General features: G+C 33.3%; 2 protein-coding genes across 2 annotated transcripts; one reads left to right on the top strand and one right to left on the bottom strand.

The window, feature by feature from the left end:
- Positions 1-5,557: 5,557 nt before the first annotated feature.
- LOC131008415 (protein FAR1-RELATED SEQUENCE 5-like) lies at positions 5,558-9,455 on the top strand. Its single transcript, XM_057935297.1, has 7 exons — positions 5,558-5,570; positions 5,745-5,801; positions 6,317-6,394; positions 6,718-6,942; positions 7,051-7,501; positions 8,039-8,913; positions 9,106-9,455. The coding sequence occupies exons 1-7, from the start codon at positions 5,558-5,560 to the stop codon at positions 9,453-9,455; spliced, it is 2,049 nt and encodes a 682-aa protein (XP_057791280.1).
- A 791-nt stretch (positions 9,456-10,246) lies between these two features.
- On the bottom strand, positions 10,247-12,924 carry LOC131012319 (uncharacterized). Its single transcript, XM_057940261.1, has 8 exons — positions 12,786-12,924; positions 12,601-12,675; positions 12,458-12,520; positions 11,688-11,857; positions 11,414-11,594; positions 11,192-11,308; positions 10,868-11,011; positions 10,247-10,784 (listed from the first exon to the last, which is right to left on the bottom strand). Exons 4-8 carry the CDS (start codon positions 11,852-11,854, stop codon positions 10,422-10,424), a joined length of 972 nt encoding a protein of 323 aa, XP_057796244.1. The 5' UTR covers positions 11,855-11,857; positions 12,458-12,520; positions 12,601-12,675; positions 12,786-12,924; the 3' UTR covers positions 10,247-10,421.
- Between the last annotated feature and the right edge of the window lie 359 nt (positions 12,925-13,283).

The following is a 13,283-nucleotide window of genomic DNA, read 5'->3' as shown; positions in this document are numbered from 1 at the left end:
AATTTATCATACAAAATAAAAGTTCGATGAATTTTAGATTCATTTGATCATCTTACTTCAAATATTCAATAATTGTATGTATTAATAATCTAATTTATCATACAAAATAAAAGTTCGATGTGATGGCTCTCCTGGTGGCTTAACCAGTGTGTTAGTGGTGGAGTGAGTAATTTTTTTTAGATAAATTACATAAGTAAATAAAGAATTCAAAGGTAGATGGAGGACTCGAATTCAGGACCTCAGATTTTGGACATTAACTTTCTACCGCTAGACCTGTGACATCCCGTCCTTTTCATAAGAAATATTGAAGACCTTTAAAATTAGAATACTATTGATACACGCCCGGTATTTAATAAATTATATTACTTTAAAGAGATTTTATAAATTGAAGTTCATTACTATTATTTTATTGATCAAATGCCTTAAGCCCGTTATTAAGGTATATGAAAAATATTTTCACAAGTATTTATTTTTTTTCCATTCTATTTAGTTATTTATCTATTTATTTATTTTTATTGGGCCTCAAGCCCAATAATATTTATTTGTGAGTTATTAAATTTTCTTGGGCCTCCAACCCAAAATTTTGTGAGATCAATACTGGCCCAAAATTTGGAGATCAGTGTGAGAAATGAAACATGCGTGTGTGTGTGTGTGAGACTGTAAGAAACTGAAATATTTTCCTTTCTCTCCAATTCTAACTGTGCAAGATATTTTCACAAATTTGATATTCTATTCCCGAAAGCTTTGGCTTTGTTTCAACCACGTCAATCGTTCCACCTTCATAAATTACCCCGCTGCAGTAGGAAGCAATCAACATAGTAACTCTTTTTATTCCTCAGTCAAGTATCATTCCGTTTCATCATGTTTATTTCTTCATTTTTCGAATAATTGTGGACTGGATCCAGCAAATGTTTGAAAAGTTGACCCGATTAAGCAGAAGATCAAAAAAAGCACAAGACAGATAACAATCATATACTGATACACGAAGAACTTCTATTATATGGTAAAATAATATCTTGTTGAGCTTAGACTCTTAATTCGTATTTCAATTAATGAAGCCATCGTTGATTATGATCAGAGTCACGAAACTAAACTTATGCGCTCCTGGAAAGTTGAATGTTGTTAATCGATTATGTCGCTTAATGCCCATTCATTTATTTTATTTTATCTTTATTTTATTAATCTCTTCAAAACACAAATACCTAATCTTTTGGGTAAATCTTCATAATTGATCTGCTTGTGGACCGCCCTTTCCTCCCCTTTTGTGGTACAGAAGGGCGGGCAGCAAGCTAGTTAAGACATACACACTCGTGATCCCCAACTAGGGCATCACTCGCTCAAGGTTACAGTTAATCTGTTAAATCTCGTATATGATCACTGAACCTCTTGGCAAGGTCCCGTATAGCATCGGTTAGAGCGGGTTTTCTTCAAGTGCATATACAGATATTCGATAAGATCCTACCAGGGGACAAGAAGGCAGTGGTCGCTATATACTAGTGTTGAACTAAAACCTGCTACTGGTCACTATAGCGGGAAGAGATTTCCATGCTGACCGACGAATTCACACTGGTCCTAGGTTATAGGTAGATTGGTCGAGCTAAGAGTTAAATCTTGCTTTCGGTCCTTCTACCTAGGATTAGGAGAAAAACAGAGGGAAGCCCTCGTTGTCACGAGTGCCTTGAGCTGATTGAGTTCCTGGTCCGGAGGACTAGAAGTAGTCCATATATAGAGCTTTTTAAGCGCTTAAAAGCCATTAAAAAAGGGCTTATAATAGAATCTAACGTTAACTTCATTAAAAGCTAGTTTAAAAGCCCTGTAAGGGGCTCATAGCTCATATCATAGCTACAAGTAGAGTAGATCGGTAGTCCCTTATTCAATTCCTTTGGAATTGTAGGGACGTTAGCTACAGTTAAAACTAATAAAAAGAAGACTTCTCACATTATTTTCTTATTTCTTTTGTTTGGGAAGTTGGGTCGTTACAAGACCAACACGCGTAAGGATATGAGCTCAAATTTCACCAACAATGTATTTTAAGGCAATCTTATCATGGTTGTGATTGTGATTAAACTGAGAACTATCTTTTACATCAAACCTATAAAATGTTAATGGAATTTAAATCTATAACCTTTGCCATAAGAAGACTCGTTATTCAACACTATATTACCTTGTTTATTAGAGTCACGATCTCACGAAAATAGCAATCTCATTGTTGGGAACTTTGTGGAATATCTTAATCCTTGTTTTGATGATACCAAAATTCATAGGTCTTAATTGTAATAGACTAGAACTGTTTGAACTCAAGTGTTAGAGTTCGTTTCTAGTTAGTTTGCGGTTCTGAAGACTGAAGATACCAACTGAAGTATCAGTTGAAGAATTAGTCGGAACTGATTACTTAATGCGTGTCGCGTGGACTCAACGGACTGATACTAAAGTCAAGTATCAGTTAAACATTTTTCCTCAGACTGAACTTCTAACGTTCAAAGGAAGCCACGTACTCCAAAAGTACAACCGCATTAAATACAGAGATCTCAGGATCATCCCTCTCTGCAGAGGTCATGCCTATTTGGTGGCTACTTTATCAGAGACGTCACATCTTCTGCTCTTCAAAATAGCCATTCCCACCAAACAAGGAACCTCGAAGATTGAAGCCTCAGCCAAAATTCGAAAAGCTCTCCAACGAAAGAAATCTTGAAGACGTTCTCCGCCAACGGATCTATTCAAGACCTCTCCTATAAATAGCGCTCGAGGATCACTTCAATCTTCACCGATTCAATGACATAAGCTGAAACTCTGCCAAAATAGTTTCTCAACCAAAAGCTTAACCTCCCCAAAGCTTGAATCGAAGAAGAGAATTCCAAAGTCAAAAATCAGTCATAGCTGATTACACACATTCTCTTAGACCTTAGGCAAACCTCTGTTTACCCAGAAGCCTAGGTCAAACTTGCTCCAATTAAAGAACTTGTTCTTTGAAGTATAGTTGGCAAGTTTTCAAACCTCATTTCGAGAGATAGAATCGAGTGTTTGAGTGGTAAAGGAGTTCAGGAAGGTACTCTGACTCTGTGAGATCCTAGTGCAAGGTCGTGCTAGGAGTGAGAAATCCAACGCGAGTGAAGTGTTGGTAGTGAAGAGTGGAATCTTCAGTGGTACGATTGTGTGCACCCGGCAAGCACACGGTTCGGTTTGCAGTGCACCAGTTAAGCACTTGCGGAGTGGATTGTTGGTCTGATCAACCGACCGTGGATGTAGGAAGTGTTTTCCGAACCACGTAAAAGTCTCTGTGTTATTTACAGCTTTCAGTTTTACATTCTTACTTGTGTTCTTTCATTTGATAAACTGAATTCTGATTAACTACAAAGAGAAACCTAAGAGTAACAACGTGCTCAACCGAGACTATATATATATATATATATATATATATATATATATAGAGAGAGAGAGAGGTTCAACAAAGAATGCTAAATATTAAGATAATAGAGAATTTGTGAAATAAAAACGAACAGACCTATAATTTTGATGAACAAATCAATGTACGGCATGAACAACAATTTGCCTCGGGTTCGAATCCCGCTGGTGGCGAGTTTTTCTCTATTTTTACTAAATACGTTTGTTCATTACTTATGTTGATCTGTTTATAAAATGTATAGATTTATTCATGATCAACAAAAAGATAATTCTCTATGAAACTGAACCATATATATATATATATATAGGAATGGGATCATAATGCTTATAATAGATCCGTAGGTCCAAATCTAAACCACACATTTATGACATGTGGCGCATCAAGATGGTGACACGTGGCAAGGCATTTCTAGGCAAAATCTAGAGAGGGGTAAAATTGGAATGTAATTTTCGGATTTAATAATTAAAAAAAATTAGATTTTCTCAAAATAGATATATTTTAGATGCATAAAGTTTAATACGAAAATGCATGAAGGTTCATATAAAAATGCATAAGATTTCACCCCACCCCCTCACACCCCTGAACCCCACCCCACCCCTGCCCCACCCCCACCCCACCCCCCCAATTTTTTTTTTCAAAAACTAATTTTCTGATTGCTGACCCACCCCCCTCCCCAATTTTTTTTTTCAAAAACTGATCTTCTCAGCAATCAGAAAATCAATTTTTCAAAAAAAAAAAAAAATTGGGGGGCGGGCTGGGGGTGGGGCAGGTGTGGGGTGGCGAAACTACCAGATTTATTAAAATGAAATGCATTTTTTGTATAATTTAATGCATTTTTATGTGAAAACTTTATGCATTTTTGTTTGATTTTATATGCATGTGAAACATGCCTATTTTTGGGGGGTGGTAAATGGGGAGGGTTGGGGGGTGGTGTGGGGTGTGGTGGGGGGGTGGTATGGGGTGGGGTGGTGAAAATACCAAAACTGTAAAAATCAAATGCATTTTTCTGTTCAAAGTCATGCATTTAATGTGAAAACTTTATGCATCTTCGTGTGAAACTATATGCATCTAAAATATATCTATTTTGAGAAAATCTAAAAAAATATATATATTTTTTTAATTATTAAATTCGAAAATTACATTCCAATTTTACCCTTATCCAGATTTTGCCTTGAAATGCCTTGCCACGTGTCACCATCTTGATGCGCCACATGTCATAAATGTGTGGTCAAGATTTGGACCTACAGATCTATTATAAGCTTGGATACTACATGAATCCAACCCTATAAATAACAAATAAATAAATAAAATTCATGAATAAATTAATGTAACATGAATAGCTATTTTCGTGAATTTTTATCATATCACATTTATCTTTTTTTTTTTTTTGTATTGAAATGAAATTTTATTAAAAGAAGAAACGGAAAACCTAAACCCTTGAAAGCACAGAGAAGCAAACTAAGGGCCGAGCCTCGTTAAAATCTCAACTCGAGAAAAAAGAGTACTCGTCTACCGAAAAGAAACACAAACTGCGAGGGAGCGGAATGAGACCACCTCAGAGACTCCGGCCTAACCATTGTCCCTAGGTTGTCTCGGCTACCCATCACAGAGTAAAAGCAAAAAAGACGAAGAGAAAACCAAAGCAAAAACCCTATTCATGAAATACATCACATTATTTAATTAAATACGACTATTTATGTGTTATAGTATTAATTTATTTATAATTTTTCTTGATTTATTAATCCATATATATATATATATATATATATATATATATAGGGGGCCACTCCAATAGGACCCCCTACTTTTAATGAGATTTAGGGCACGATCTGGTGCGTTTATTGTTTCAATCCTATGGCTAGATTTTTTCCTGATTTTGTTTATTATTTAATTACATAAAGGTTAAATTTGTAATTGGCGATTTTTCCATATCTTTTGTTGATTCTTTTCATATCTTAAACGTATTGAATATCTGATTTTTTTTTTATTTATGCTAATTTTTATTTGATACATATCTTTGATGTTTTTAATTAATTATATTTAATCTGCTTTTTCAATTTATTGTTCTTAGTTTAGTTTATTATTAGGCAGTTTTGCGTTTCTTCATAAATTATTATTTTGCAATCTGAACTTTTTTTGCTCATATACTTGTTCATGGAGAACACCGGTAAGTTTTTTATTTTGTTATTTTTGCATAATTGTTTTTGATCGTTTGGAAGTTTAATAGTTTTTGTAGTTTTTGTTTCTTGATTTCTCTTTGATTTGCAATTTATTTCACACACCTATCGTTTCTCTCCTATCAATTTATGCAGTGTTTGTATCTATAATTTTTTTTTTGTAGAACCTGATTCTGGCGAAAGAGAGGACGCACGTACAATTCCTCAAGATAAAAGCAATGGTAAAGCAAATTTAATCGAAGCTTTGTTATTTGTTAACATTATGCTTTTATTCATTATATTTTGGATATTATGCATCCAAAAATTTACATTAGTTTATAATGTTTTAGTATATTGTATTTGTTCAATTTATTTTTTACCATGATTTTTAATTAATTATATTTAATCTGCTTTTTCAATTTACATATCTTTGATGTTTTTAATTAATTATATTTAATTTACTTTTTCAATTTATCGTTCTAGTTTAGTTTATTATTAGGCAGTTTTGCGTTTCTTCATAAATTGTTATTTTGCAATCTAAAATCTTTTTGCTCATATACCTATTCATGGAGAACACCGGTAATTTTTTTATTTTGTTATTTGTGCATAATTGTTTTTGATCGTTTGGAAGTTTAATATTTTTTGTAGTTTTTGTTTCTTGATTTCTCTTTGATTTGCAATTTATTTTCTCACACCTATCGTTCCTCTCCTATCAGTTTATGCAGTCTTTGTATCTGTAATTTTTTTTTTTTTGCAGAACCTGATTATGGCGAAGGAGAGGGCGCACGTACAATTCCTCAAGATAAAAGCAAGGGTAAAGCAAAATTAATCGAAGGTTTGTTATTTGTCAACAGTATGCTTTTATTTATTATATTGTGGATATTATGCATCCACTAATTTACATTAGTTTATAATTTTTTAGTATATTGTATTTGTTCAATTTATTTTTTACCATGATTTTGTATTTGTTCAGTATTGTTTTTGCACAGAAAACCCTAATATTTATGATGTCTTTTTTTTTCCATTATCAACTTCTTAATTTCCAATACAGAAGATTATTTTTTTGCGAAAATAGTTAGCCATATTTGTTCTCTTGTTATGTAAAACTGTGTATTGTTCAATACGTTTTTAATACTATTCTGTAACTTTTAAATGTAGTGCCTGTTAATGATTCCGATGATGATTCGCATGAAGATTTGTTTTTTCCTGAATGCGATGATTCTCTGAAACCCCGAGTTGGTCTAGTATTTCCTACTTTGGAAGTTGCAGAGGAATTTTATGATAATTATGCTAGGGATTGTGGATTTGAAACTAGAAAAGGCTCAATCAGACGAACGAAGGATGGAACGATTCGCAAGAGGTGGATGTATTGCAATCGTGAAGGTTTGAGGGAAAAGCCTGACCCCTTAGTTGTCCATACAAATAAAAAACGCAATCGATCATCATTTAGAGTTGAATGTATGGCCAGAATTATTTTTCATGTGGCATCAGGTGGATATTATAAGATTGTCACATTCAATGAAGGTCACACTCATACTATGATCACTGAAATTAGTCGTCAATTCATGATGACCAATAGGAAAGTTGGTGATGTTCAGCAAATGATTATCCAATCTGCCGTAAAAGCAAATATTGGTCCAATGAAAAGTTTTCGATTTTACAAGGAGCTTGTTGGAAAGTATGACGATGTTGGATGCACTAGCAGAGACTTCAGGAATTATACTCGCGATTTGAAGGGTTATACTAAGGGCTCTGATGCAGATATGTTGATTCAAGAATTTAAGAAGAAACAACAATATTGTGAATCATTTAAGTTCTATTACGAGCTTCATGAAGGGATGAATAGGATACGTTGTTTGTTTTGGGCCGATGATGTATCCATCAGAAACTACAACTTGTTTGGTGAAGCCGTTTCGTTTGATGCTACATACAACACGAACAGGTTTTTTTTAAACGAACTGTGTTATATTCCTTTTCTTTTTGTCTTATATGTATATTATGTTGGATTAAACTGTCACTAATAATGTTTAAGTTTGTTTTATTTAAATTACTTTAAAGTTTATTATATTTTAATAAACATTACTTTTTTATTGATTTATTTATTAATTTTTAATGTACTTGTTGGTTTTCCTATTTTTTTTAATAATTTTTTTTTTCTAATATTAGTGATTAGTTATTAATAATTTATATTATACCAATGACGTGACAAATATAAATTTTAAAACTAAATTTGTCAAATACCTTGACGTTATTCCCCATCATTGTTTGGGACCCATCGTATATTATAGATAATATACCAAATATTTTTTTTGTAAACAGATTTATAATTTGTAATGAATATTCACAAATTCGTATTGAATATGGTATAATTTTTTGTTGAATGTTATTTTTAGCAAATAAGAAAATTAACATAATTATGTGTCTAATTAAAATTTATATTTGTTGGTATTTTTAATATTTTTTATATGCATCTACACAGGTACAAAATGATATTCGCGCCATTCACTGGAAAAGACAATCACGGCAGATGTGTCTCGTTTGGAGCTGCTCTCATGTTTCGCGAAGATGAAAATGCTTATGCTTGGGTTTTGGAAAGATTTAAGGAGTGCATGGGTTCTGCTCCTACAATGTTGATCACTGATCAAGATCCGGCATTGAGGAAGGCAGTTGCATCTGTTTGGCCTGATACAAAACACAGATTTTGTATGTGGCATATAACCATGAAGGTTAAAGAAAAGTTGCCAAATAGTTTGATGGACAATTCTGATTTGAGGGCCAAACTCGACAATATAATATGGACCGACAATGATGAGCCGACTGTTTTCGAGGAGAAGTGGAGAGATTTTATTGAGGAATACGAATTATCCGAAAACACATGGTTTAATGACATGTATGAGGATCGTGCATTATGGATTCCTGCGTATTTCAGAGATATACATATGAGTGGGTTATTTCGCACTACGTCTTTATCGGAGAGCGAAAATAGTTTTTTTCGGCAGTACTTGAACAAGAATTCAGATCTCTTGATGTTATATATGAATTTCAACAACGCAATGGACTATCAACGTCATACATACCATAAGGTTACATATGATGATGAGACTTGTGCGCCAGTTTTGAAAACTAATGTTGCTTTGGAGACTCATGCATCTACTCTTTACACAAGCACTGTATTCAAGGAGGTACAGGATGAGATTGAAGCATCTAAGGACACTTGCATGATGTTTGGTGTCTCATATAATGGTGAAGATTGCACATATTCCGTGGATGATTTACATGATGGAAAATTCAAAGTTGTTTATGAGGCTGGTGAAGACTATTTATCGTGTTCCTGTAAGCTGTTCATCAGGAAAGGTCTCTTATGCCGTCACATCTTCGTGGTATTACGCTACCGTAAAGCCTAAAAAATACCAGAGAAATACATTCTTCCTCGCTGGTGTAAGTTGAGCAGATTGTCCCCACAGTACGCTGCTCTTTATTTAGCAGAACCTTCGTCACAAATAAACTCAACTTTTGGGAACCAACACTTATTTGTATTATTGACAGAGACTCTTGGTTATGTAAATGGTAATGAAGAGTTGACGAATCGTTTGTTTCTGAAAATAAATGAAGTACGTGACAAGTTCAAGGAGCTTTGCAGGCCTGACCAAGGTTCGTCATCCCAGCTGAATAATTTTGAACAATTTTATGGTTCATCTATTCCTGAGGTACCTTCTGTTCTACCACCATTGGCATCGAAAACTAAAGGTAGCGGAGCAGGTGGGCGTAGGAAATCACATGCAGAGAAGGCCATGTTATTAGCTCAGAAACCCTTGCGCCTTTGCAGGAAATGCAACCGTAAGTGTCACCATGATTCGAGGAATTGTCCTGGCAAAGATGGAGATGTGGATGTATAAAATTATACTTCACTTTTGTGAAAACCATAATTTAATTTGCTTTTATGTCGAGGGTTAAAAAAAATCATGTGGATTGTTTGCCATACTACCCTTGTTTTGTTTATTATTTTAACTACTATTCCTATTATTAAACATTTTTCGTATTCTTTGCTATTTAGTTACAAATTTATGTTATTAAGTTAGTAGTATTCATCGTTTCTGGATTATTATTATTCTTTATCTTATATGCAATTACAATAATTTATAATTCCTTCAGTTTTGTCTTTGTAATTCGTACAGGAAAATTTACATTCAATTTATTTTTCTTAAAATTTATGTGGGCATGTTTCTTCTTATTCACTTTGGCTTGTATCATGAAATTGCTCAATAATTAGATTAATATACGTTTCTGTAATTCCTTCCTATTTTCTTTGTTTATTATTATTAGTTTATGAAAAACTAAAGTCACAATATACAGTCCTTATTATTTCTCCAATTGGTATTTTATATTTTTGTTTGTCATGAAGGTACAGGTAATTTCACATCAATTACATGAAAACAATATTCATTACTAATTATTACATATTTATTAGATTTTGATAAATATTCACTACGAATATAGTAATATTTTTACATATTAATCAAATCATAAAATTGCTAATCTGATAACAAATAATCTTATCTAAATAACTCTTTTCCATCCACATGCTCGAATATTGAGTATCAAAAGCAAATTCAATATCAAAATGACAATCCGTAGACAACTTCTAACTAGTGCATATTAATAAGTCATCTGATAACAAAGATTCTTAAATAAATAGTTCTTTTCCATTCATATTTTAAAATAGTGAGTATCAAAACCAAATTCAACATCAAAGTGGCAGTCTGTAAACAAAGTGTAAACAAAGAATAATCAGTGCAATTTAATGAGTCATTGCACACTTAATTGAAAAATAAAATTTCTCGAAAACCAGAATCATAATAGAATCAATTAAGCAACAGGTTGTCGGCGTCGAACTCTGGCTTTTTACTTAAGTCCTGATAAACTCTTGATGCTTGAACCACAATATTCCCTTTCACTTTATTGCCATCCCAATTGATCATTGCCGCACCATAACGTACATGCATTATCCACAACTGTCTTTGCGGTGTCGATAAGAACTGACACTTCCAACTAGCACTCGCGTCGCCCATAAACATCTCCAAATGCCTCATTAGATACAAGCCAGTATCTATAGTGTTATGTGGATCTGCCCATTTCATCTTCACAACATGCATCTTTGAATTCATCACTATCTTTGCTTTCTGCTCTTCATTATTGTATTTTAGTAAATCCGACAAAAGTTTTTTCTGCAATACAAATACATAATAATAAGTTTAATCAAACATAAACATGATTTTGAATAGACATAAAAATAATGTTAGAAACTTACAAAAGTATTGCACACTTCCTCATATATGTCATTTTCTTCATTAGCAGTAATGTCCAGTGCACTATCCAACACAAACACACGTCCCTTCCGAAGATCCACACACACGGCATAGTATAAACCTTTTCTGTATACTGGGAAAAAGTACTGTAATATGAAAATAATTAAGAACCCGATATTGATAATACATAATAATACCACAACTCACAATATGTAGTAAATAATGATAAATTATTCATTAATAATTTTACACTATTTATCACAAAATGCGTATTGTTTATATAATATAAGTTAAATTTGAAAATACAATAATTTATAACAATTTACCATATCTATGAGGTTTATTTTGTTTTGGTGGTACTCTTGTATCTCCATGGTCATCAAAATAAAGAATGTGGATCTCTGATTGTCGTATGATATTCCATTGGCTTCAATACAGTCCATCTACAATACAATACAATACATATATTAATTAAAAATATTTACAAATATATACAATCAATCTTAATTAATATACACGTAAAGAAACATATGAATTAAAATACTTACATATAAATTGGTACTGGCAAAAAATCGCAATGGAGACAAATCTGATCGAAAATTTTCTCTATCGTTCAGTATAATTGCCCACGCGTTCACAATATCATTCGCTATTGGGGAACCCGTCCTCATTGATAGCATGTTAAAACGATTAACCTCTGTATCTTTGAATCCGAACAATACCTCCTTCCTATTGAATAACCAAAAATAAATACAAAAAATATATGATCCTAAAAATGACTCAACCTATTAATTATAACAGTTTTGGGTTTTGTCATTGTACCAATCACGCGTGTCTTTGTACATAGCGTATATACCCAACTCCTTCTCACATTTGGTTAGATTCTTCGTTGTTGAAATTTCCCTTTGACAAAATGGTGATCGAAATTTTGCTCCTTTCGCCAACATTGTCCTCTTTGAAGTGATGGTATTACGTGCTGTTCCAGTCATGATCTTCAACAAATAATTACAATCAAAATACACATAAAAATAAAATATAAATTTCGAATATATTTTCAATATATTATTTATAAAAAAAAAAACAATTCATCGGTATTTTATATACAATGCACCCTAAAGTATAACACTAACATCATAATATACAGAACTTATATTCCACTATATAAAATAAAAATTATAGAATAATAGAATCACTCAATTAATTTATGAAATTCTCGAGTAAATTTGTACAAGTTTTTTAATAAACAATGTATAGCACTTAATGAATAAACAATTACAGGTATATTTATAAATATGTACCTGTTTATTTATAAACAATGTCCAACACTTATCAAAATTAATAATTACTTATTAGAAAATAAAATCTCTAAAATAATACAACTATTTTATTTACGTGGTACATAAACTATATTAATATGTAATGTCCACAATTAAGTCACCCAACACATAGAATTACGCATCTATATCTCAGTTAATTCATGCTAGGCATATTTTTTTGCAAGGCGCATGCATGGTAGGCATATTATGAACACAAATCAAGCAATATACACCCAACTAATATATATATAATATTGTGCCAAAAAATATACCCACATTTGAGTTAACTGGGATTAGTGGCAAACGATCACCACCTGAACTTGTCTTCTTTTGAAGTACCTGATATTATATAGTTAATTTAATTATACAACCAAATCGAACTACTTGTTCTTCCTTTTACGAAGATTCATTTTTTTTACCACTGCATCAGTCCCTCTAGCCGTCTGATCATCTTTCGGCACTCCCACGTTCTTACCAGAGCTTGCTTCTTTCCCCTACAAATAAATCAACAGTCAACTTGAAGTTAAAACATTCATTTTGATTTCTTATGTATTTAATTAGGTGATAAAACATACAATATTTATTATATTAAAAGAAATTTTACCTTTCCAACATCACCCAAAGGGGATCCTATACTTGCTGCCGGCTTTCCCCTGATTCTAACTCCGTATGCACTAATATAAGTTAAAGGCTCATTGCCTTTGTTATTCTTAACCTATTAAATAAGTAAAAAAATTCACAAGTAAAACATATCGATCAATAGTTAGTGAACAGTGCTAGCTCTACGCGTGCTAGCTCTCTCTACGCGTGCTAGCTCTACGCGTGCGACCAGAAAGAAGGGAGTTTGACACGGCACTAGAATGGCTGTTGTCGGTTTCCGGTGGTAGATTTGAGCCCGGCGTCAGAGCGACGCCGTGCCGCTCCCCCGCGCAGTCACTATCTGCGCCAAGATTCCACCGGAAAGTGCTACTCTCCGCCACGCCGAGGCACTGCTCGATCAGCGCCCTGCCAGATCCGCCGCTGTCTCCACTTCTAGATCGGAGCCCAGCGCGGAGCCGCTCTGACCTCTCCTTCCTCCGCTTTTGTACCAGAAGCGCGGGGG

Source organism: Salvia miltiorrhiza, chromosome 2 (assembly GCF_028751815.1).
Source record: "Salvia miltiorrhiza cultivar Shanhuang (shh) chromosome 2, IMPLAD_Smil_shh, whole genome shotgun sequence".
Classification (NCBI taxonomy): domain Eukaryota; kingdom Viridiplantae; phylum Streptophyta; class Magnoliopsida; order Lamiales; family Lamiaceae; genus Salvia; species Salvia miltiorrhiza.
Note: the sequence above shows the minus strand (reverse complement) of the source record. Positions and strands in the feature narration are given on the sequence as shown.

What these genes read in the sequence shown, in the direction of transcription:
- LOC131012319 (XM_057940261.1), bottom strand. Translation starts at nt 11,854, where the DNA reads ATGACTGGAACAGCACGTAATACCATCACTTCAAAGAGGACAATGTTG. An exon ending in AAATAAACCTCATAGATATG is followed by an intron (nt 11,012 to 11,191) that starts GTAAATTGTTAT and finishes TTCATATTACAG; the next exon opens with TACTTTTTCCCAGTATACAG. An exon ending in AGGAAGTGTGCAATACTTTT is followed by an intron (nt 10,785 to 10,867) that starts GTAAGTTTCTAA and finishes TTTGTATTGCAG; the next exon opens with AAAAAACTTTTGTCGGATTT.
- LOC131008415 (XM_057935297.1), top strand. An exon ending in GATGTATTGCAATCGTGAAG is followed by an intron (nt 6,943 to 7,050) that starts GTTTGAGGGAAA and finishes ATGTGGCATCAG; the next exon opens with GTGGATATTATAAGATTGTC. An exon ending in GCTACATACAACACGAACAG is followed by an intron (nt 7,502 to 8,038) that starts GTTTTTTTTAAA and finishes GCATCTACACAG; the next exon opens with GTACAAAATGATATTCGCGC.